The 25,110-nt window shown below is 41.9% G+C and overlaps 1 protein-coding gene across 1 annotated transcript in view; it reads right to left on the bottom strand.

The window, feature by feature from the left end:
• Nucleotides 1–25,110, bottom strand: part of SLC6A2 (solute carrier family 6 member 2) — a 548,687-nt gene that overhangs the window by 131,547 nt on the left and 392,030 nt on the right. The window contains exon 8 of the mRNA XM_075188836.1: nucleotides 585–697. Coding sequence (XP_075044937.1) covers nucleotides 585–697 — 113 coding nt within the window. The remainder of the gene's footprint in view (nucleotides 1–584; nucleotides 698–25,110) is intronic.

Here is a 25,110-nt window from a genome sequence, read left to right as displayed (position 1 = left end):
CGGTATGCATGTTAATACATCTCCAAGTTTTTATATCTGATTTTACACTATGAGGTGCCCTGCCTGTCTTCTGTTGCAATATATATATATATATATATATATATATATATATATACACACATATATATATATATATATATATATATATATATATATATATATATATATATATATATATATATAAATATATATATATATATATATATATACATATATATATATATATATATATATATATATATATATATATATATATATATATATATATATATGACAGATTTAGATACTATAATACTATATCTGTGGAGAAAAATCTTTTGGCTGACTTTTAGTAGCACATTTAGGAAATCTTGTATGTACTCACCTAAACTATTCCACTTTCATGACAATATTAAATAATATGCTAATTGTAAGTGAGTGGAATAGCATGCCCTTTTTAATGCTCATTCATTACATAACTGTTTGTAATAACATATGTCAGTTATTGAAGGAAAACAATGTTATTGCATATTTACATAGTAATGCCTCGTAGCTGAAACTTGTAATGCCATAGTTAAGATTAACAGTCTTCCAATAATACTCACAGCACTGTCAATGCCAAGTGTAAGCAACATAATGAAAAACACTATAGCCCAAAATGTTGATCCTCGAAGAGTAGAAATTGCTTCTGGGTATATAATAAATACAAGTCCAGGTCCTGTAAAAAGAAATATACAACTTTAGGGCATTTTGAAAGGCATGCAATAGATACATTGGCAAAACAGTATCTAAAATGGGCAGCACAGTGGCCTAGTGGTTAGCACTTCTGCCTCACAGCACTGGGGTCATGAGTTAGATTCCCGACCATGGCCTTATCTGTGTGGAGTTTGTATGTTCTCCCTGTGTTCGCGTGAGTTTCCTCCGGGTACTCCGGTTTCCTCACACACTCCAAAAACATACTGGTAGGTTAATTGGCTGCTACCAAAACTGACCCTAGTCTCTCCCTGTCTGTCTCCCTCTCTGTCTGTCTGTCTGTGTCTGTGTGTGAGTGTGTGTCTATATTAGGGAATTTAGACTGTAAGCTCCAATGGGGCAGGGATTGATGTGAATGAGTTCTCTGTACAGCGCTGCGGAATTAGTGGCGCTATATAAATAAATGATGATGATGATGATGATAAAATCCATCCACATCTAACATGGAGAGAGGACATTGGAAATAATGGATTATTTATCTAATGTGGGGTATTGTATTTCCAGCTAGAAAAATGCTAGCGTTCATATTACTCAAAAAGTTTAATGTGATCACAGTGAAATGAATGGGAGAGGCTGTTCAGTGATGCATAGGAGCAATCAGGTTCTGAAGCATAATCATTCCCATATGACAGAAGTGGCAGAATTTAGTGAATTAAGCACTATGAAAGGTTACACTTTCTTGCTGGTATTTAAAGTGCCCATCTGACACCACTCTACGAGATACACTACAAGAAAAAGTATCATCACCGATTGTCAATATGATAATTTGGGCTTTTATGTACTCAATAAGAATTGTTGCTACTAAAGTTTTAGAAGAAGAGAAAATAATATTCAGTATGGGGCACTCTGTGTTTCAATTAATAACACCATTAAAATGTAATCCTTATTAATGTTGTTAAAAAATATTCCCTTTAATCCAGATTATAAGATTGTAGTGAAATATTTAAAAACAGAAAGAGTGAAAAGTAAGAAAGATAGTGATTAATAAAATGGTAGATGTTATGGTTTATGTTACTTTTACTACTATTCACTTCTTACTAATAGTTTTGTTTCTATACACAATTACTAACCAGTTTTCCCTTAAAATAAATTCAGGATTAGATTTTAATGGTGTAATTAATTGAAACACAGAGTGCCCCATACAGAATATTCTTGTCTCTTCTTCTGAAACTTTAGTAACAACCACTCTACAAGTGTAAGTTAACCAAACAAACATAGACACACAATAACGAAATAAGAATGTTGAAAGCAACAAAGCATTTAGAATTAGATATTTACATTTATACAACAAATAGAAGTTATTTTTTAAAGACAATTTGCACAGATAATTTCATGTAGTAAAAGTAGGCAGAGGGCCTCGTTTTGTGCAAATGCTCCTATTCATCCATCTCGCACTTATATACGTGACGACTCAGATTTGCGCTTAGATTTATCTTGCTCATAACGAGAGATGAGCGGGCTCGGATTATCGCAATCCGAGCCCACCTGAACAGTGCGGATCCGAGGGCGATCCGAGCACTGTTCTGGTATTTCCGACGGAGAGAAACAATGAAAACGAGGCTCTGACTCCAAATCCCGCCGTCGGATCTAGCGATACTCGGATTCTATAAATTCCCGCTTGCCGCCGCCATCTTCAGTCGGGCATTGATCAAGGTAGCGTGAGGTTGGGTTTTTAGTGGTGCTGTGTCCTTCTCCTCTGTCCTGCTGAGTCCAGTGGTGCTTTGTCCTGTGCTCTGTCCTGCTGAGTCCAGTGGTGCTTTGTCCAGTGCTCTGTCCTGCTGAGTCCAGGTGTGCTGTGTCCTGTGCTCTGTCCTGCTGTGTCCAGTGGTGCTGTGTCCTGTGCTCTGTCCTGCTGAGTCCAGTGGTGCTGTGTCCTGTTTTCTGTCCTGCTCAGTCCATTGGTGCTGTGTCCTGTGCTCTGTCCTGCTAAGTCCAGTGGTACTGCAATATAACTACGTTCACTGTTCCTGCAGTATATAAGTGCATTGGTACTGCAATATAACTATTGTCACTGTTCCTGCAGAACAAATAATGAACAGAGGTTCATGTTAGAAGGACAAATTAGCACTCCTTATGTTAATTAAAATATAACTTTTAATGATTATTGTTTAATAATGACATCCTCCCGGAAAACAAGGTGAAATATATTAAAATAACTTACAAATACACACATACACACGTGTGATAAAAACAAAAACACCAACTGATAGGGATCTATTGTATAAGGAAATAGTCTGGTGGATACAAAGAGTATCTTGTATAAATCCTTTTTTAGCAAACCATTTACTGGTAAGTGGTGGTTGGTAAGAAGACAAAAATGATTTGAAGAGTAATTGAGAACCGTGTCTCTTATTGTGTTGGTGTTACAAGCCTTCTAGTCACCACTGTAACAAATGTAGCAGGCAGATAACGGAGTAAGGTACTAGATCTTAGTGGATTTAATAAGGGGAACCCCCTAGCTCAAAAATGTCTTAGCTTGTGTGATGCTATTGGTAAGTTTTAAATACAAGGCTTATTCTGGATTAATGACAGTATGAAGCACTACACCATAGCACATCTATACTGAGGCTGGTGTGCTTCCTGCACTGTGTAACATTGTCTGCAATAATGAAGGCAGATAGCTCATTGCCAGTAATGGCTCTATGTTACCAGAAAAAGTCCCTGATATAAAACAAATGACAGTCTCTATAGTAGACACTGTTCGCAGCAGTTATACATTTAGGTGCATCTATGATAAGGCTGGTGCAATTCCTGCAATATATCAGCAGAGACTATTGTCTTTCACGGAGACTACACATAAGCTCACTCATATCAGGGAACTCTTTCAGTATCACAGAGCTGTTACTGGTAATGAGCTAATTACATGTGGTATAGCTGACAAGGTCATACATTGCAGGAATTGCACCAGCCTTATCATAGATGCACCTAAATGTATAACTGCTGCGAACAGTGTCTACTATAGAGACTGTCATTTGTTTTATATCAGGGACTTTTTCTGGTAACATAGAGCCATTACTGGCAATGAGCTATCTGCCTTCATTATTGCAGACAATGTTACACAGTGCAGGAAGCACACCAGCCTCAGTATAGATGTGCTATGGTGTAGTGCTTCATACTGTCATTAATCCAGAATAAGCCTTGTATTTAAAACTTACCAATAGCATCACACAAGCTAAGACCTTTTTGAGCTAGGGGGTTCCCCTTATTAAATCCACTAAGATCTAGTACCTTACTCCGTTATCTGCCTGCTACATTTGTTACAGTGGTGACTAGAAGGCTTGTAACACCAACACAATAAGAGACACGGTTCTCAATTACTCTTCAAATCATTTTTGTCTTCTTACCAACCACCACTTACCAGTAAATGGTTTGCTAAAAAAGGATTTATACAAGATACTCTTTGTATCCACCAGACTATTTCCTTATACAATAGATCCCTATCAGTTGGTGTTTTTGTTTTTATCACACGTGTGTATGTGTGTATTTGTAAGTTATTTTAATATATTTCACCTTGTTTTCCGGGAGGATGTCATTATTAAACAATAATCATTAAAAGTTATATTTTAATTAACATAAGGAGTGCTAATTTGTCCTTCTAACATGAACCTCTGTTCATTATTTGTTCTGTCCAATATAACAGGACCAGCACCCCCACAAGCTATACGCTATAGATTTATATCTTGACATACATTGCGTGTGGATGTTTTCTTCTAATCCCTGTGCATAGCATCTCCCCCTTTAGTCACTGTTCCTGCAGTCCAGAAATATTAGTACTGCAATATTTAACTACGTTCACTGTTCCTGCAGTCCAGAAATATTAGTACTGCAATATTAAACTACGTTCACTGTTCCTGCAGTCCAGAAATATTAGTACTGCAATATTAAACTACGTTCACTGTTCCTGCAGTCAAGAAAAATTAGTACTGCAATATTTAACTACGTTCACTGTTCCTGCAGTCCAGAAAAATTAGTACTGCAATATTAAACTACGTTCACTGTTCCTGCAGTATAAAAGAATTAGTTACTACAATCTCAAACTACGTTCACTGTTCCTGCAGTACAAAAAAATAGGTACTGCAATCTCAAACTACGTTCACTGTTCCTGCAGTATTAAAAAATAGGTACTGCAATCTCAAACTACGTTCACTGTTCCTACAGTACAAAAAAATAGGTACTGCAATCTCAAACTACGTTCACTGTTCCTGCAGTACAATAGGTACTGCAATCTCAAACTACGTTCACTGTTCCTGCAGTATTAAAAAATAGGTACTGCAATCTCAAACTACGTTCACTGTTCCTGCAGTATTACAAAAATAGGTACTGCAATCTCAAACTATGTTCACTGTTCCTGCAGTATTAAAAAATGGTGGAGGATTACTTTGCTGACACCATCCAAGTAGACATGTCAGACAGTCCTTACTTTTACTGGCAGGAAAAAAAGGCAATTTGGAAGCCCCTGTACAAACTGGCTCTATTTTACCTGAGTTGTCCCCCCTCCAGTGTGTACTCCGAAAGAGTTTTTAGTGCAGCGGGGAACCTGGTCAGTGAGCGGCGAATCCGTGGGAGGTTGCTTCCGCAAAATGTTGAGAAGATGATGTTCATAAAAATGAATTATCAATTCTTCAATCAAGACCAGCAATGGCTTCCAGAGACTACAGAGGGACCGGTGATTGTGGAGTCCAGCGGGGACGAATTGATAATGTGTGAGGATGAGGAAGTACACACTGAAGGGGGCGAGGAATCAGAGGATGAGGATGAGGACGACATCTTGCCTCAGTAGAGCCAGTTTAGTTTGTACAGGGAGAGATGAATAGCTTTTTTTGTGTGGGGGCCCAAAAAAACCAATCATTTCAGCCACAGTTTTGTAGGCCCTGTCGCTGAAATGATTGGTTTGTTAAAGTGCGCATGTCCTATTTCAACAACATAAGGGTGGGTGGGAGGGCCCAAGGACAATTCCATCTTGCACCTCTTTTTTTGGCATTATGTGCTCTTTGGGGCCTAGTTTTTCAAACTGCCATCCTGTCTGCCACTGCAGTGCCACGTGTTTGTGCCGCCCACTTGTGTCGCTTAGCTTAGACATCCAGCTACCTTGGTGCAACCTTTTGGCCTAAAAACAATATTGTGAGGTGTGAGGTGTTCAGAATAGACTGGAAATGAGTAGAAATGAATGTTATTGAGGTTAATAATAGTATAGGAGTGAAAAAAAAATAAAAATATGGATTTTAGCACTTTTTATGCTTTTTAAAAAAAAAATCAGAACCCAAAACCCTAAATCAGAACCAAAACCTTGAGTGGGGTGTTTTGGCAAAACCAATCAGAACCCAAAACCTGAAGCTAATAAGAACCCAAAACCCAAAACACGAAAAGTGGCCGGTTCACACCCCTACTCATAACAGCTGAAGTTGGATCAAGTTTAAGTGAAATGCTGTGGAGCATAATTGTGTCTGATGCATGTTGTGAAGAAGAATATATTCATGTGACATAATAATCCAAAATAAAGATTAAATACCACTGGCACTCATGCAGACCTTGCATTATGGGCAAGGGATCCTTAAGACCCTTACCTATCATATAAAAAAAGAAAAGACAAAGACAAACGTATGTTTCTGCAAATACATTTTAATTGAATGAAACACACAACACTTTTCAACCACTACATTCAAAAGTCTTTATATAAAAGAAAGTCCTCTGCTGACCTGTCTGGGGGCTGGTTATCATAACAGGACCCTTGTCATAGTGATAATAAGATCTGGACGGCTAGAATAGGTTTTAGAATTTATATAGAAGGAACATGCTGCCCTTGTCTAATTTTTATACACACACACACATTTGATATTTTTCACATTTTATTTTCTTGCTTCATGGAATTAAAATTTATTTTTAGGACTTCTTACCATTTTACTCACCTTCTTTTAACATTTGGTAGAAGCACCTTTAGTTGCAATTACAGCTGTGAGTCTATCTGGGTAAGTCACTACCAGTTTTTCACATCTGGAAAATGCAATTTTACACAGTACAACTCTTTTTGTATTTAAACTACACCAGTGTGGTTTTTTGTTTGAGTCTTTGCCCTACTGGAATATAAATAAACTCCATAGTGCAAGGTCTCTTGTAGACTACAGCAGATTTTCCTCTACATTTGTCTATATCTTGCTCAATCCATTCTGCCCTCTATTTTGAAAAAAAATATAGAAACTTGATACCAAGGACAAAAAGTAGTTTCTAGTCTCATCAGACTATAGAATCGTCATCCACTTGGTATGTGGGTATTTTCTAAAAAAAAATGTGTGATTTCACCTGTGCATTGCAATTGCAATTGTTTTCATTTACCATCTTGTTCATAAAATGCAGATTTGAGAAGTGCCAGGGTTATTGTCATATTGACAGTTTCTCCCATCATTCTCATGGAAACCTGTAACTTTGTCAGAGTTGCAAAGACCTCTTGGGGGGCTTCCTAATAACTGTCTTTCTCTCACTGATGCTGACTTTTGGTGGACTGCCTGTTCTAGACAAATTCACAGTTGTGCTATATTTTCTCTTTCTTTATGAAGGACGCAACAGTGCTCCAGCCATTATTAAAATTCTTTAAAATCTTATTATATTATTATACTGATTAGTGATTTTCAGTAAAACTTTTTCAAATTTGTGTTCAGTGTTCTTGGATATTCATGATAAAGGTCTTCTCTGGAAACCACAGTGGATCCTCACAGACAGATGTATTAATTTTGAAATCAGTTATACACTAATTGTTTCTAGATGACCTCTAATCAATGGATTTGATGATCTCAGAAGACAACTTATTGCACCAAGATTTATTTATGTGTATTTAGTAAAAAGGATGAAAACTTATTGTCTATTTTGTTATCTGTAATTAAATAGATTTTGTTATTTGCCATCAGACTATTCTGTGCTAGTTTTGGTAAGATGTCACAATTAAATACATTTTAATTCTAGGAAATAAGATGTGAAAAATGGGGATGAATACTTTTTACATCCACTGTATGTAGCTACGTGTACATGTATGAATATACAAATATGTGTATATAATATAATTAGCATAGATCACAGCTTAGTAAGAGGAACTTTGCAGGGTTTCCCCCTTAGCTTCTGCCACTAATTGCAGAACACTGCCACTCGTTACTGAATACTAGTGCTCATCACTGAACACCACCAGCCTCAAACCCGTTACACTATGCAAATATTTCACATCTACATCTACAGGTTCTTTGAGAAGATAGATCATACTGTGTATATTATCAATAGAGATGCTCACTGACCCCCGTGTTTTGGTTTTAGATTTGGATTACCTTCGGGTTTTGGTTTTGCCAAAACCGCCCAAAAAACTGCATTTTTTTGGTTTTGTTAAGCCATTTTTTAAAAAATTAAATTTTTTGGGCTAAAATCACATAATTTAGGTATTATTTTGTACCTACATTATTATTAACTTCACTAACACTAAATTCACTGGTCACAATATGTTTTTCATACATTTTCAGCCAAATACTCCAGCAATCTGGCTGGATGGTAAGTGGCAGAGCAATGACTCAAACACAGGGGCAGTTCCTAGCACATCTAGGACACATTGGCACACAGCAGTGGCAGAAAAGAAAAGTGGTGCAAGATGGAATTTTCCTTAGATCATGAAACCAGTTATGGTTCATTTGATCGCTCCATCTGTTTCTTCGATAAGTGAGGTAAATCTACAGTAAATACATGACCCGCCCTGGGATGCATGCTTTTATCAGACACTCACCAATCCAGGGTGCCAGACAATGCACTTAAAAGAGCCATTGAAATTCACAACAAAAAGCCAGTTCATCAGTGAGCTTCGAATCAGCCCCAATTCCCACAAAATTATAATTTAGTTAGGTACCTTTCATGTAAAGTGCTGATTTCAAACACAACAAAACACGTGTGGGAGAATGTGGCCTCTTAGAGGCTGACTACTAGACACAAAGACATTGCATGGATGGCTATCCAGGGATGTCTGCCTCTCAGGACATTCATGCATTCCTGGAACCTGTGCCGATATGTCCGCTGCCCCTTCTGCATCACCAGAAGGGAAACAGCACAGCGTATTTTTGGGGACTGCCCCCCTGCACAAACACTGCTGGATGCCTTGGAACATGAACATAAGTACAGTGCGCCCAGAACTTGCCTTTCATACCATTCGGTATTTTATGGATTATTTCCTGGGACCCACATCAATGGGGCAATCCAGGAGGCCTGGAGACTAATGGACTGCTTTAAGGTGTAACGGATTACTGGATACACTACTAATCTTGATTAGCGCTGGCTTACCTGAGGTGCGGAGTCTAACGATCTCCCTGGTATTCACCAAGAACCGCCGCAAGGCGGGATGGGCTTTGCTGCCAGCAGTCGCAGGTCGCGGTCCTCAGGTTTGCCCCAAGATGTAGTACAGCGGAATAGGAGCAGGATGAGAATAGTCGGACAGGCCAAGTAGGTACACGAGTAGGCAATGCAGACAGAATCAGGAGACAATCTCGGAGTCAATCAAACCAGGTCGGTACACGGGTCACCAGAACAGATGCATAGTCAGCTAGCCGGGTCGGTACACAGGAATGGCAGATAAACGTATAGAGAGAGAAGTGTGAGACAATCCGGGTCAGGAGCACAAGTAATCAGGGAGGTCAGCAAGCCGGGTCGGTGCACAGGAGAAACGAAATCCAGAAGAGTCAGCAAGCCGGGTCGGTACACAGGAGGTCAATACACACAGGAAGCCGGAACAAGGAGCACACAGCAATCAGGAGCCAGGAACAGGTAAGTTGCTCTGACACTCACCAAGTGTCAGAGCTCACCAAGTGTCAGAGCTAGGTTTTTATACTGTGTCAGATTTGAATTCCCCTCCCTAGGTAGCGATCACATGACCGCCAAACCCGGGTCCGACGGAGCAGCGGGGGAAAGCAGAGGGGGAAGTATTCCTAACAGTAACCCCCTACCTTAAAGGTGGACTCCGGACACCTACATAGGTTTACAGGGAAATCTTTTATGAAAGAGTTTGAGTAGATGGGGGCATGAAGGTTGACTGCTCTTACCCAGGAGCGTTCCTCGGGACCATATCCTTTCCAGTCTACTAGGAATTGTACGGCACCTCTGTTTTTACGGGAGTCCAGGATTTGTTTTACTTCATATTTACCCTGATTCTGAAAAATAACAGGAGGAGGAGGAGCCGTAGGATGGGTGGAAAACTTATTAGTAACCACTGTTTTCAGCAATGACACATGAAAAACATCTGGAATACATAGAAAACGTGGTAAGCTTAGTCTGAAGGCTACTGAATTGATGATCTCAGAGACGGTAAAAGGACCAATGAACCTGGGAGCAAATTTCTTGCTGGGAACTTTTAAACAAATGTTCTGTGTAGGTAGCCAAACATCACCGATGGTGAAATTAGGGCCAGCTCTTCTCCTTTTATCATAGGCTTCCGTAGAACGAGTGATGGCTTTTCTGAGACTTGATTTGGTTTGTTCCCAGATATGCGAGAAGTTACGAAATAATAAGTCCACTGTTGGGACTTCAGAAGCAGAAATTTGGGAAAAGGTGGGTAATCTAGGATGACAGCCACAGAGAATAAAAAAAAGGAGAATTAGAGATAGCCTCGCGGAAATGGTTATTATGGGCAAACTCAGCCCATGGAAGGAGATCCACCCAGTTGTCTTGATTGGCAGAAATGAATATTCTTAAGAATTTCTCCAATTCCTGGTTGGTTCTCTCTGTGAGGCCATTAGACTGGGGATGATATGCGGAGGAAAAATCAAGCTTGATTCCAGACTTGTGACAAAAGGATCTCCAAAACTTGGATATAAACTGAGATCCTCGATCGGAGACAATGTGATGAGGACAACCATGAAGGCGGAATATCTCTTTAATGAAAATATCAGCTAACGAGGAGGAAGATGGAAGACTTCTCAGTGGAATGGAGTGGGCAGTTTTGGAAAAGCGGTCCGTGACCATTAGGACCACAGTACAAGACTTGGAGCGGGGTAAGTCCGTAATGAAATCCATGGAGATTTGTGACCACGTGTATTCGGGAACTGGTAATGGAAGTAAATGAACATAAGGCCTCCTCCTGGGGGTCTTGTGTTGGGCACATATGGAACACGAAGACACAAACCTCCTTACATCTTCCTGTATGGAAGGCCACCAGTAGTTGCGAGATAACAGGGCCCAAGTCTTGCGAATGCCAGCATGACCTGAGAAGAGAGAACAATGAGCCCATCGTAGGAGTTTGATGCGAAGAAGTGCAGAAATGAAGGTCTTGCCCGGACGACAGCTTTTTTTGATATGTGTTGCTGCCAAAATTCGACCTGGGTCCAGAATAAATTTACTCTCCTCCAAGGGTTCCAAGTCAGCAGGATCAAATGAGCGAGATAGAGCATCTGCCTTGATATTTTCAGATCCAGAACGGAAGTAAATATTGAAATCAAATTGGGAGAAAAATAATGACCATCTTGCTTGTCGAGGATTTAGGCAGCGTGCAGTACGCAAATATAGCAAATTCTTGTGATCGGTGTAAATAGTAATGGGAAACTGAGCTCCTTCTAGGAGATGCCTCCATTCAAAAAGAGCCAATGTAATGGCCAGGAGCTCCTTGTCACAAATACCGTAGTTCCTCTCAGCAGGTAGGTGGCGATGGAAAAAGAAACCACATGGACGTAGTTTACCCGTAGAATCTCGTTGAGAGAGAACTGCTCCTGTACCTACGGAGGATGCGTCCACCTCTAGAATAAATGGACGAGAACAGTCAGGTTGTTGGAGGATGGGAGCCGAGGAAGAGAGAGATTTTAAGGTAGTAAAGGCCTGAGTAGCTTCTACAGACCATACTTTGGCATTCGCAGACTTCCGGGTCAGGGCGGTGATAGGTGCCACAAGTGTAGAGTATCCTTTAACAAACTGGCGGAAATAATTGGAGAAGCCTAGGAACCGTTGTGTAGCCTTCAGGCCAGAGGGTTGAGGCCAATCTAGAATGGCCTTTAACTTGGTGGGATCCATTTTCAATCCTGTGCCTGAAATGATGCAGCCTAAGAAAGGAACTTGTTTCTGTTCAAAGGTACATTTTTCTAGTTTGCAATATAAATGGTTTTCTCTGATTCGAGACAGAACCTCCAGGACATGTTTGCGATGTGATACCAAATCTTGGGAGAAGATGAGGATATCATCTAGGTAGACGACCACAAACTGATACAACCGGTCTTGAAAGAGTTCATTCATAAAATCTTGAAACACAGCGGGAGCATTGCATAACCCAAAGGGCATGACCAAATATTCAAAGTGACCATCCCGGGTGTTGAAGGCAGTCTTCCACTCATCCCCCTCCTTAATACGCACCAGGTTATAGGCTCCTCTGAGGTCCACTTTCGAAAAGATGGTAGTCCCCTTAATCTGATCAAATAATTCTGAGATTAATGGTAAAGTATACCGATTCTTTACGGTGATGGCATTTAGACCTCGGTAGTCGATACATCTTTCTTTTTCACAAAGAAGAAGATTTTCGGATGAAGCCCTTTCTCAGATTATCGTGGACATAGTCCTCCATAGCCTTGGACTCGGGGATGGAGAGAGGGTACACTCGGCCTCGGTTTACTGGTTTGCCAGGAATTAAGTCGATGCTACAATCCCAAATTCTATGAAGAGGGAATTTCATAGCCTCCTGTTCAGAAAAGACATTGGCAAAAATTTGGTAGGGCTCAGGAAGAAGGGCCAATGGTAATCTCTTGTGGCATTTGGAATCTCCCAGAGGAACCACCTTAGAAAGGCAATGAGAAAAACAATGTTGTCCCCAAGATAAGATATGACCAGACTGCCAGTCAAGATTAGGGGAATGGAGACGAAGCCACGGTAGTACAAGGATGATTGGATTAGTAGATCTGTGAATTACAAAGAAAGAGATACTCTTCTGGTGGAGTGCTCCAATCTGAAGAAGAGGAGTGGTGCGTACAAGGATGGGTCCTTCAGGAATTCTTCCCCCATCGATGGCTAAAAGGGAGATAGGTTGTTGTAATGCTTGCGCAGGAATGGAGAATTGCCTTACCAAGGCAGCAGAAATGAAGTTCCCTGCAGCCCCGGAGTCTAGGAGGGCTGACTGAGAAAAGGTATGATGTCCTGACTGTAAAGAAATAGGGATGGTGAGACAATCATTATTATAAGGGATTGAGGGAGACTGAGAAAGGAGGCCCAACGACACAGCTCCCGAACACGTCAGGCCTTGTCGTTTCCTGGATGTTTGGAACAAGAATTCAGAAGGTGGCCGCTCTTTCCACAATATAAACATAACTTGTTACGAAATCTCCTCTCTTTCTCTTTGGCCGATAGGCGGGTCCTTCCCAATTGCATCGGTTCTCGGGCGGAAGAACAGGTGTTTGGTAATTGGTAGCTAAACGGATCATACTGCATCGAGACTGTTCCCTCTCAGAATTACGCTCCTTGAAACGTAAGTCAATCGTAACGCAGAGGGAGATGAGATGCTCCAAAGATGCAGGGAGTTCTTGAGACACCAGCTTGTCTTTAATCCGATCTGAAAGACCCTGCCAGAATGTAGCCACAAGAGCCTCATCGTTCCAGTGAAGTTCCGAGGCCATGGTTCTGAAGTGAACCGCATACTGACCCACGGACTGGTTTCCTTGGCGAAGACGCAATAACCCAGCAGCGGCATTGGAGACCCTTCCTTGCTCGTCAAAAATCTTTCTAAAAATGGACAAAAAGGTGAAGAAATTATGCAGGATAGGAGCATTCCGCTCCCATAACGGGGATGGCCATGCTAAAGATTGACCAGAGAGCAGCGATATGACATAGGCCACTTTAGCCTTCTCAGAAGGAAAATTTCCCGGCAACAGTTCAAATTGAATGGAGCATTGGTTCAGGAATCCTCTGCAAAGTTTAGGGTCTCCATCAAACTTAGGCGGATTAGGTATCCGCAATTGGGAGGAAGAAGCTGCTGCTGCAGATGGGGGGTCCGGAGCCGCAATCACTGGTGCAGGAGGTTCAGTGACCACTAAGGTGTTCTGAACTATGTCCAGCCGGGTAGATAAGCTCTGGAGGAATTTTAAAAGTTGCTCTTGGTTCGCCTCCTGTTTGTCCATTCTTTCCACTAAATGCTGCAGTAGATCTTTAGCCGCTGGATCCATGGTCAGAGCAAACTGTAACGGATTACTGGATACACTACTAATCTTGATTAGCGCTGGCTTACCTGAGGTGCGGAGTCTACCGATCTCCCCGGTATTCACCAAGAACCGCCGCAAGGCGGGATGGGCTTTGCTGCCAGGAGTCGCAGGTCGCGGTCCTCAGGTTTGCCCCAAGATGTAGTACAGCGGAATAGGAGCAGGATGAGAATAGTCGGACAGGCCGGGTAGGTACACAGGTAGGCAATGCAGACAGAATCAGGAGACAATCTCGGAGTCAATCAAACCAGGTTGGTATACGGGTCACCTTCTCCCCCTATGTGTCTGTTTATTCAATGTAGCACTGTTGAATTTGCCTGCAAATTCTACAGACAAACCTGCTTGTCTTCCTGTTCATCATTGACTCTTAGCAATGGAGCACTCGTCTTTGGGTGTATATTAGACCCTACGCTTATTAGTGCAAATTAAGAAAAAAAGCCTGCAAAGAATTGTAGATTAATAAAAATGACCAAAGCAGCTCTTCTACAAGGGTGTATATATTCAACCCTACACTTATTAGTGCAAATTAATATAAAAGCCTGCAAAGACTTGTAGATTAATAAAAATGACAAAAGTAGCTCTTCTACAAGGGTGTATATTCAACCCTACACTTATTAGTGCAAATTCAGAAAAATACAGTTTAAACACAGCTAGGCCCTCCCTAAACAAGCTAACAATGGGAATGTTAGAGTAATGGCAGAAACACACATCAGTGCCAGGAAAGATTAATGGTGCAAGATGGAATTGTCCTTGGGACCTACCACCCACCCATTTGTTGGATCTTACAAAGGACATGCACACTTTAACAAACCAAGCACTTCAGCGACAAGGGCTGCCACTTTTGTGGCTGAAATACTTGGTTTGTTTGGGCCCCCACTAAACCAACTATCAATGCCCTTAAGGCATGTTAGACCAACAGTGTTGTGAAATGAATTCTACACTGTCAAGATGTCGTCATCATCTTCAGCATCATCCTCACCCTCATCAGTGTATACAACATCATCACAGACTATTAATTAATCTCCACTGGAATCCGCCATTAGAGAAGTGTCAGTTCTTGGATGTATTTGCCGGTAAAGGCCTTCCTCGTGGAAGATGTAGATCATTTTGTTGAACATTATCTTTTCCACATTGTTAGGAAGCAACCTCCTACGTCGATCACTGACAAGGTTCCCAGCTGTGCTGTGCTGAAAACTCTTTCTGGGTACACACTGGAGGATGGGCAGCTTATTTATTGCAAAGCAAGTTTGTACATGGGTTTCCAAATGGCTTGTTTTTCCTCCCAGTATGGAATGGGATTTTCTGACATTTCAATTTCAATTAACTCTTGAAAATAATCCTCCACCATCCTTTGCAGAAAATACAGCTTTTTTATAAGGGGGTATATGAGACCCCAAACACTTTTTAGTGCAAATTCAAACAAATACAGTGCTATATTAGGATTTCAGCACTCAGAAAATACAGCTTTTTTTTATAAGGGGGTATATGAGACCCCAAACACTTTTTATTGCAAATTCAAACAAATACAGTGCTATATTATGATTTCAGCACTCAGAAAATACAGCTTTTTTATAAGGGGGTATATGAGACCCCAAACACTTTGTAGTGGAAATTCAGAAAAATACAGTGTTATATAGTAGGATTTCAGCACTCAGAAATTAAGCTCTTTTAGAATGGGGTATATGAGACCCCAAACACTTTGTAGTGCAAATTAAGAAAAATACCCACCCTCCTATTTCTACTCTGTCAGTTTGCCTGCTCTATACTAGAGATGGGCAGGTCCGGTTCCCCGAGAACCGAACCCACCCGAACTTTGGGTATCCGAGTACCGAGCTTAGTAGCTCAGTACTCTCCCGCCCGTTCCGAATCCAAATGGAGGCCGAACGTCATCGGGGCTCGGTTCTCGCTATACTTCAACATTATAAATACACGCCTCCACAGCAATCCATCGCCATTTGACAGAGGGAGAGAGCAGGATGTAGTCACAGGCTGATTAGAGCAGGGACAGAGAATCCAATATTCTTCTTGCAATTGCTCTAACAAAAATCGCTAGAGAAGAGAGGAGGATAGAGGTTTATTATTTTTTGTTAATATTTGGCACTCCCCAGTGCTTTTGGGGTATCCCCCAAAATTGTGCATAAATATATTTCTGGCTGTCAAAAGTCATATCTGTCAGCAGTATCTACCAACTAATTTTTAGCACTCCTCAGTGCTTTTGGGGTGTCCCCCATAATTGTGCATAAATATTTCTGGCTGTCAAAAGTCATATCTGTCAGCAGTATCTACCAAATAATTTTTAGCACTCCTCAGTGCTTTTGGGGTGTCCCCCATAATTGTGCATACATATTTCTGGCTGTCAAAAGTCATATCTGTCAGCAGTATCTACCGACTAATTTTTAGCACTCCTCAGTGCTTTTGGGGTGTCCCCCATAATTGTGCATAAATATTTCTGGCTGTCAAAAGTCATATCTGTCAGCAGTATCTACCAACTAATTTTTAGCACTACAAGTGCCTTGCGCTCAGAATGGATTCAAAGCAGTCCACATATGATCAGAATGAGCAACCAGGTTCTGTCACATGTTAGTGTTCCCAGTACGTCATCTGGCCAAGGCGATGTCAAACAACAGAGTGTTTCCAAATCAGTGCAAAAAACAAAAACCACAAAAAAAATTTACTGTATTGAAGCGAAAAAGAAGTGTTACTGAGCAAAAGTTAAGTGCTGATAAAAAAAAAATTGCAAACATGCCATTCTACACACGCAGTGGCAAAGAGAGAATGAGGCCTTCACCTTTGCCAATTAGTGGCAGATCCCAAAAAGTTACCCAGCCTATAATTAGTGCACAACTACTGTTATGCGTCAAAGCCGAGCTGCCAGATAACAGTAAGGCATTAGAGGATAATGTTTGCTCTGATTCACAAATGACAACAATCCCTGTGGAGAGTCCATCCAACAGTGGGATGTCTAATCGTGAGCATTCTGCTGATGTGTGCCTTAATAGCCCGAGTGTAGCCGGTGATACCCAAATTGAGGATGCCACTTTGGAATTAGAAGAGGATGAGGGGGAGATTTGTGTAGGCGATGAGGGCGCTAATGAGGATGTTGATGAGGATGAGGTTGTTTGTGTAAGTCCTGCACCAGTGGCAGCAGTTCTGGCACGTGACAAGAAAAGGGCCATTGTCATGCCTGGGCATAAAACAAAAAAATCCACTTCTTATGTGTGGAAATATTTCTACCCAAATCCAGACAACAATTGTATAGCCATTTGTAGTGTATGTCAAGCCACAGTCAGTCGAGGGAGGGACCTTAACCATCTTGGAACCTCGTCTATGTTACGCCATTTAACGAGAGTTCATGGCAAAGTGTTGGGAAAAGCTGAAAGTTCGTCCCAAAAAAATACAAGCACTCCATCATCAGCTAAGACCCTCCGCTCACCGACATCCCGACGGCTACAAAATACACCCACCACACCATCCTCATCAATATCCTCAGTAGCGCTCGGAGTTAGCCCGGCATCCCACTTAAGGCTGGATGACTCCTGCACTATTATTGATTCCTCTGAAGAAAGTGTTAGTCCCACTGCTGCTGCTGTTGCTGTTGCTGGGGGTGAATCGTCATCCCAGAGGCAGGTCAAGAAAATGAGCAGTCCTACATTTCAGCAATTAACTGTGAAACAATCATTTGCGATGGGAAGCAAATATGACAGCAGTCACCCAGTCACCAAGCGAATCACAGACGCCATGGCTGCAATGTTAGTGTTAGATCTGCATCCAATCTCCACAATAAACGCAGCTGGTTTTTCACAGTTAATTGAGGTTTTGTGTCCGCATTACAGAATTCCATCGCGACACCATTTCTCCCGTAAAGCAATTCCACAACTCTACCAAAAAGTGTGTAAAAATGTAGAGATTGCGCTGAAAAATGCCATTCTGGCTACTGTCCACTTAACCACAGATATGTGGACAAGTGGAAGTGGCCAAACCAAAGACTATATGACTGTGACAGCCCACTGGGTTGGTCATTCACCTTCACCAGCAGGAACAGCAGCAGCATGTACACCACTACGTAACATTTGTCACAGGCAGGCCACTCTTTGTATCACCGGCCTCACTATCAGGCATACGGTTGACAATTTGTTACGCAAACTGAGAGATGTGATTAATGCATTGCTTATACCACTCGGACTCTCCCCAGGGTATGTCATCTCTGATAGCGCCAACAATATAGTGCGAGCATTACAGCTGGGTGATTTCCAACATATTCCCTGTTTTGCTCACACCATCTACTTGGTGGTGCAGAGCTTCCTACGAAATAACCGTGAGGTGCAGGAGATGCTTTCAGTGGCCCATAAAATTTCAGGCCATTTCAGGCATTCAGCCACAGCATGTAGGAGGTTACAGCAGCTCCAAGAGCAGTTTAACTTGCCCTGCCACCAACTTAAGCAAGAGGTGGTAACTAGGTGGAATTCCACCCTGTACATTCTTCAGAGGATGGAGGAACAGCGCAAAGCCATCCAAGCATATTGCACAAACCATGACATTGGGGAAGGAGGGGGGATGTATTTCACTTTTGCACAGTGGGGAATCCTTTCAGTCCTGTGCAAGGTGCTGAAACCATTTGAAGTTGTGACGTGAGGTGAGTGCAGACTCTGCTAGTTTGAGCCAAGTCATTCCTTTAATTAGACTATTGGAAAAGCAGCTTGAGAAAATGAAGGAGGAGCTGAAAGCAAGCAATTCAGCAAAGTATGTTGGTCTTGTCGATCAAGTACTTCATTCGCTTCACAATGATCCTCGAGTTATTAAGATCTTGAACTCGGATCAGTACGTTTTGGCCACTGTGCTTGATCCAAGGTTTAAAACGTACATTGAGTCTTTACTTGTAAATGAGCGAGATGGGAACTTTTGCAAGGAGCTATTGCTTAGCAAGTTGTCCGCTGAACTGGGCCTCCGCTTAACAATGTGTCCTCCTTCACTTTCTCAAGCTGCTGCTGCTCGTAAAAAATTAAATTTCCAAAAAAGAAGCAGGGAAGACGCAGGAGGCAGACCACAACAATTTAACATCTGGGCTGGTTTGAAGGATTTTTCAAAAAAATGTGTCACTTTGCCCATAACTCCATCCAATAGGAGTATAAACATGCAAAGGATGGAGGATTACTTTCAAGAGGTAGTTGATATGGAAATGTCAGACAGTCCCTTTCCTTACTGGGAAGAAAAGCAGGCCATTTGGAAACCCATGTACAAACTTGCTTTGCAATACCTAAGCTGCCCACCCTCCAGTGTGTACTCTGAACGAGTGTTCAGCACAGCAGGGAACTTAGTCAGTGATCGCTGTCGAAGGTTACTTCCCAAAAATGTGGAGAAAATGATGTTTATAAAAATGAACTACATCTTCCTCGAGGAAGGTCTTCACCATCAAAGACATCCAAGCACTGACTGTTCTCTAATGGTGGATTCAAGCGGCGATGAATTGATGGTCTGTGATGATGACGTACACACTGATGAGGGTGAGGATGAAGCTGAAGATGATGATGATAACATCTTTTTAAAACTTTCTATGTAAGTGTAGGGTGCAATCTACCCCCAAAGAGGAAAGGGACTTGTGGCATTTCCATATCACGTACCGTCTTGAAAGAATGCTGTTTGGGCAATTTCACCTTAAGGGTAGGGTGTCATAGACAGAGTGACCCCAAACTGCCTTTGTCCATTTCTCTTAATATTGTACAGTCTATAAAGGCTGAATTTGTGGGTATTTTATACAAGTGGAGGGAAGCCTAGAGAGACAGAAACCAAACAAGCTTTCTCCATGTCAATTAATATTGTACAGTCTATAACGGCTGCATTTTTTTGTATTTTATACAAGTGGAGGGGAGCCTAGAGAGACAGAAACCAAACTGGCTTTCTCCATGTCAATTAATATTGTACAGTCTATAACGGCTGAATTTTTTAGTATTTTCGACAAGTGGAGGGGGGCCTATAGAGGCAGAAACCAAACTGGCTTTGTCCATTTCAATTAATATTGTACAGTCTATAACGGCTGAATTTTTTGTTTTTTTAAACAAGTGGAGGGGGGGCCTATAGAGGCAGAAAGCAAACTGCCTTTTTCCATTTCTTTACATATTTAACTATAACTGTAGGGTGTAATATACATCCAAAGACGATGGCTGCATTGCCAATATGCATAGATGGAGAGGAATACAATCTGTTTTGTGTGTAGAATAAATGAAGGCCTAACAACGAAGAATTAAACTGTTTTTTGGATGATTTATTACCTCTATAATTAGATTACTTATCTCTAAAACAGTTGGAGCACTAAATTGGGTTATTTTAGGCCCAAAAACATTGATTTTCCAACAAAATAGCAAAACAAAACAAAACAAAACCAAAACCAAAACACGCAATGGCGGTTTTGCAAAACCAAAACCAAAACACGACGGTAATCCAGATCCAAAACCGAATCCAAAACCAAAACACCTAACCCTTCTCTGTCCCTTTCTCAAATGGCGCTAGATCACTGTGGAGGCGGGTATTTATTGATTCCAAAACTCGCGAGATCCGACGACGTCAAGATGATATTTTGCCTCGTTTTGGAATCAGAATAGGCACGAGAGTACCGAGCCGACTTGGCTTGGTACTCGGAATCTCAAAGTTCGGGTGGGTTCGGCTTCAAGGAAACTGAGCCCGCCCATCTCTAAATATTAAGAAGATTTTTGACGTGAAACTTCTTTGGCAGCACCTAATAAAATGATAAAAAATATGTAATCATGCCATTAACCCACACTGTATGAATCCTCAGACCCCTCTGAATTGCCGAGCTTTCCCACTAGTGCAATACCAAGAATAGTATAGACAAAGCACACAAAGGCAACACACGAGACAGCACAGCCTTATTCAGTGTCGTGAAGCAGGGGATCCTGCTGTACTCACCACTATCCACGCAACAACTAAAATACTTGCAAAACCTACTGTAATATTCTGCTACACACATAGACCAGCCAGACAACTAGCACCTGATGTGTAAAATCCATACAGCAAACTCACAGGCAGAAACTAGGGTGTTACATGATTTATCTGAATAGTTACATTAGTATCAATATCTCACAGATATCCAACATTATTGTGTAACAGGCTCAGTGCCAATATTGTATCACTATTAAAAGATCATTTTAGCACTGCAAATGGTCTTGTTATAGACAATTAAACAAAATATGCACTATATTGAGAGATGTGTTTAATTGGTAGATACATGTTTCCCAGACAGTTATATTAAATAAAGGCTCAATGTACCATTATTGTGTTAAAAAAAGTCTCTGTTTTCCAGCAGAACTGCAGATAACGTCTCTAATAAGGGGAAATCCCGTACATGAGTGCTCCTCACCTAGCAGATATTAAGCAGGGGGCTATGTCCACCAATGCTTTTTCTGGACACCAGACAGCCAGTAGCCATGTAAAATGCATTTAGCAGGCATACAGTACGGCATACTGCAAACAGAATCTAGGAGGGCGTCTGTCTCAATGTACGGAGAAGCAACGGCTGCTGCACAGATATGACCACAAGCAGGCACTCCCTAGGGAGGGACAAGCGGAGCAGGTACAAGAACAACACAGGGATGTCACTTAGCCTGCCGCTCTCCTCTATGTTTCTCAATGGTGACATCTGGTGACAGCCGAGGAATGGGATTCCGGCTGTCTGGTCTGGAGTCAGCCATTGACTATCCATTCTACATGTCGTGTCTGCAGTCAGCCATTAGGTACATCTTCTCCTCATTGCAGAAACCCACTGACTACCATTTCTCCTCAAACACCTCTGCCCCCCCCTACTTGGGCACAGCTGCACCCTCCTCTTACTTGTACATCCACACACATGTTCCCTCCCCTGACTTGTGCACCCCACACATGTGCCCTCCCCTGACTTGTGCACCCACACACATGTGCCCTCCCCTGACTTGTGCACCAACAGACCTGTGGCCTCTAATGACTTGTAAGAAAATAATTTTCACTGAAAATGAGCATGCTTGACACACACAAACTTTATTTAACTGTTTTTTTGTTGAGCGGTTACATTCTTTTAGCATATGTTTTTTGCATATTTTGAATGTACACTTGACTCCGCCCTCTGCTTAATTTCTCACATCCAGACTCTCTCCCAATGTTGTCAACTACATTTTAGAAACAATGCCAGACTCTTATCCATTCTCTCATTATCTTCTGACTTGAATACTGCCATCTGACATTCACCTGCCCCCATATCTACGTTAATAATAATAATAATAATAATAATAATAATAATAATAATAATAATAATAGTAATAGTAGTCTTTTGTCACCTGATCTGCCCCAAGCACACATTCCAACCATAATTGCTTTAACCACATAGATTCTCAACATAAATAAATATATGAAATTAAATATTAACTCACAAACAAAGATAATCACTGTACTTGAGTTACACATTCACAGATGCTCATTACTGATTTAAATACATACAAATGTTGATGTTAATAACTCACACATATTAGATGTCAATGCTACTTGTCTCCCAAGCATAGTTGTTCACATTACCTGCTTCATATTGGGAAATGCCATCTTTAATATGTAACCCTTATGAAGTTTGGTTTTGTTTAGTTTCAAAGAAATAGTATACAGTAAAGGGTATATTCCATGAAAATTACAAAAGTGATGTGTTTCAATGGTACATAGAAGCTCTTAGAATATGACATATTTTTTGGGAATAGTATTTACTAAACACTAAAAATAATTATTCATACAATTTGGGCCGATTCAAGTCCGTACGCAACTGGCAGGTAGGTTGCATTTTAAAAAAGAGCACAGAAATAGCAGAGTGAGGTCAGGCAAGGGTCAAGACTGGCAGCAAACAGAATATTCAGGACACGAACCGGAGTCAGAGGGCACAGGCAAATCAGCAGAGTAGAAATCCAGGCAAAGGGGTCAAAAGGGCACAGGCAATCAAAACAAAGTCAGGAAACAGGCAGAAGGTCAGCAACGAAGAATCAATCAAACAAAGGTACAGCAACCAGGAACACGAGCAGGCTAGTCAGCGGAAGCAGGAACTATAACAGGTAGTAAGGGCTTGTCGAGCCAGAGCCAATGAACGGTGCCCTGCACAGCAGGGAATACTTAGCCCAGCTGGCTATGATTAATGAGGAATGCGCACGCGCCCGGCTGCCCTAGATGCTGGGACGCAGCGCAGGAGATAGAGAGCGTCCCGACCGTTGCCTAGGCGACGGCCGGGTTCTGGAGGAAATGACGTCCCGGTTCTCATAACGACGGCCGGGACACCTAGGCATACCAGAAAGTGAGTCGCGGCGGTGTCCAAAGCCGCGGCGGCTCGTAACAGTACCCCCCCCCTTGAGGAGGGGTCAATGGACCCCGACACCCAAGTTTCCCGGGAAATTTTTGAAAGAAATCAGCAAGTATGTCATCTGCATGAAGATTTCTTTGAGCTACCCAGGACCTTTCTTCTGGGCCGTATCCTTTCCAATGAACCAAGTAGTGGAACTGACCTTGGACCTTTCTTCAATCAAGGATTTTCTCAACAATGAATTCTTGATGTCCGTCTACTGAAACTGGCTGAGATCTAGGAGATTGTCGGGGTTTGAATTGTTTGGAAAACCGGGCAGGTTTCAACAAAGAGCAGTGAAATGTACTGGGAATTTTTAAAGACTCCGGAAGCTTCAGTTTAAAGGCCACTGGGTTGATTTGCTTAAGAATGGTAAATGGACCAATAAATTTAGGTCCTAACTTTTTACACGGCTGACGGAGTCTTATATTCCGAGTGCCTTCCATATTTTCCTAAGGCGGGTGGCCGTGGCTCCGATTTCGGGTGGTCTATCAGTGGATATGGAGGATAAGGAGTTGACTCTGGGATGAAACCCCAGGTTACAATAAAAAGGAGAGTATCGGGAAGACGAGTGGCATGCGTTGTTGTACGCAAATTCGGCCCATGGAAGGTCAGCCCAATTGTCGTGATGTTTAGAAATATACAGTCGAAGGTATTGCTCCAAGGATTGATTCACCCTTCCGGTTTGTCCATTCGACTGAGGGTGGTAGGCAGAAGACAAACTGAGGGTGATGCCTAGGAGCGAGCAAAAGGCCCTCCAGAAGACTGCGATAAACTGTGAGCCCCGGTCCGACATGATATCTTCTGGTAGTCCATGGTGACAAAATATATATTTGACGAACAAGGTGGCCAAAGAATGAGCAGAAGGTAACTTGGTTAAAGGAACAAAATGGGCCATTTTGCTGAACCGGTCCACGGTTACCCAGATGGTGTTACACCCAGAGGATAAAGGTAAGTCAACAATGAAGTCCATGGACACATGGGTCCAAGGTCTGACCGGCACAGGTAACGGCAGTAATGGTCCGGAAGGGGAACTTCGGGGAACTTTGTTTTTGGAATACAGGTCACAGGATAATATATACTCTTTAACATCGTTAGACAATGCTGGCCACCAGACAGTACGAGAAACAATTTCAATAGTCTTGGCAATACCGGGATGTCCAGAAGCCTTATTGTCATGACACTGGGAAAGGACCGATTTTCTGAGGTGTACCGGCACGAACAGTTTGCCCACTGGAGTTTCAGAAGGTGCCTGTGGTTGACATTGCTGAAGGGTTTTACCCAATTCCTGCGTGAAAGCAACTAAGATAGAAGAAGCAGGAATAATAGAACAGGGCTCAGCAACTGGACTTTGAGAAGAAATGAAGTTACGGGATAGGACATCCGCTCTTAAGTTCTTAACCCGGCCGAAAGGTAATGATGAACTGGAGACGGGAGAAGAAGAGGGACCACAGTGCTTGCCTGGAGTTCAATCTTTTAGCGGACTCAATGTAGGATAGGTTTTTGTGGTCCGTATAGATTGTGATAGTATGTCTTGCTCCTTCAAGCCAGTGGCGCCATTCTTCCAACGCCCATTTGACGGCCAGTAATTCACGATTGTCCACGTCGTAATGTTCTTCAGCGGAAGAGGTTTTTCGAGAAAGATAAGCACAAGGATGAAGGCGATGGTCTTTGGAATCTTTCTGAGACAACACGGCTCCAACTCCAACATCCGAAGCATCGACTTCAACAATGAATGGGAGGTCTGGATTAGGATGTCTTAGTACTGGGGTAGACATGAAAGCACGTTTCAAGGATTCGAAGGCGGAAACTGCAGTAGGTGACCAGACCTTTGGATCAGCACCC

The sequence above is a fragment of the Mixophyes fleayi genome, chromosome 10 (assembly GCF_038048845.1).
Source record: "Mixophyes fleayi isolate aMixFle1 chromosome 10, aMixFle1.hap1, whole genome shotgun sequence".
NCBI classification, from domain to species: domain Eukaryota; kingdom Metazoa; phylum Chordata; class Amphibia; order Anura; family Limnodynastidae; genus Mixophyes; species Mixophyes fleayi.
This window is presented reverse-complemented; position numbering and strand designations above follow the sequence as displayed.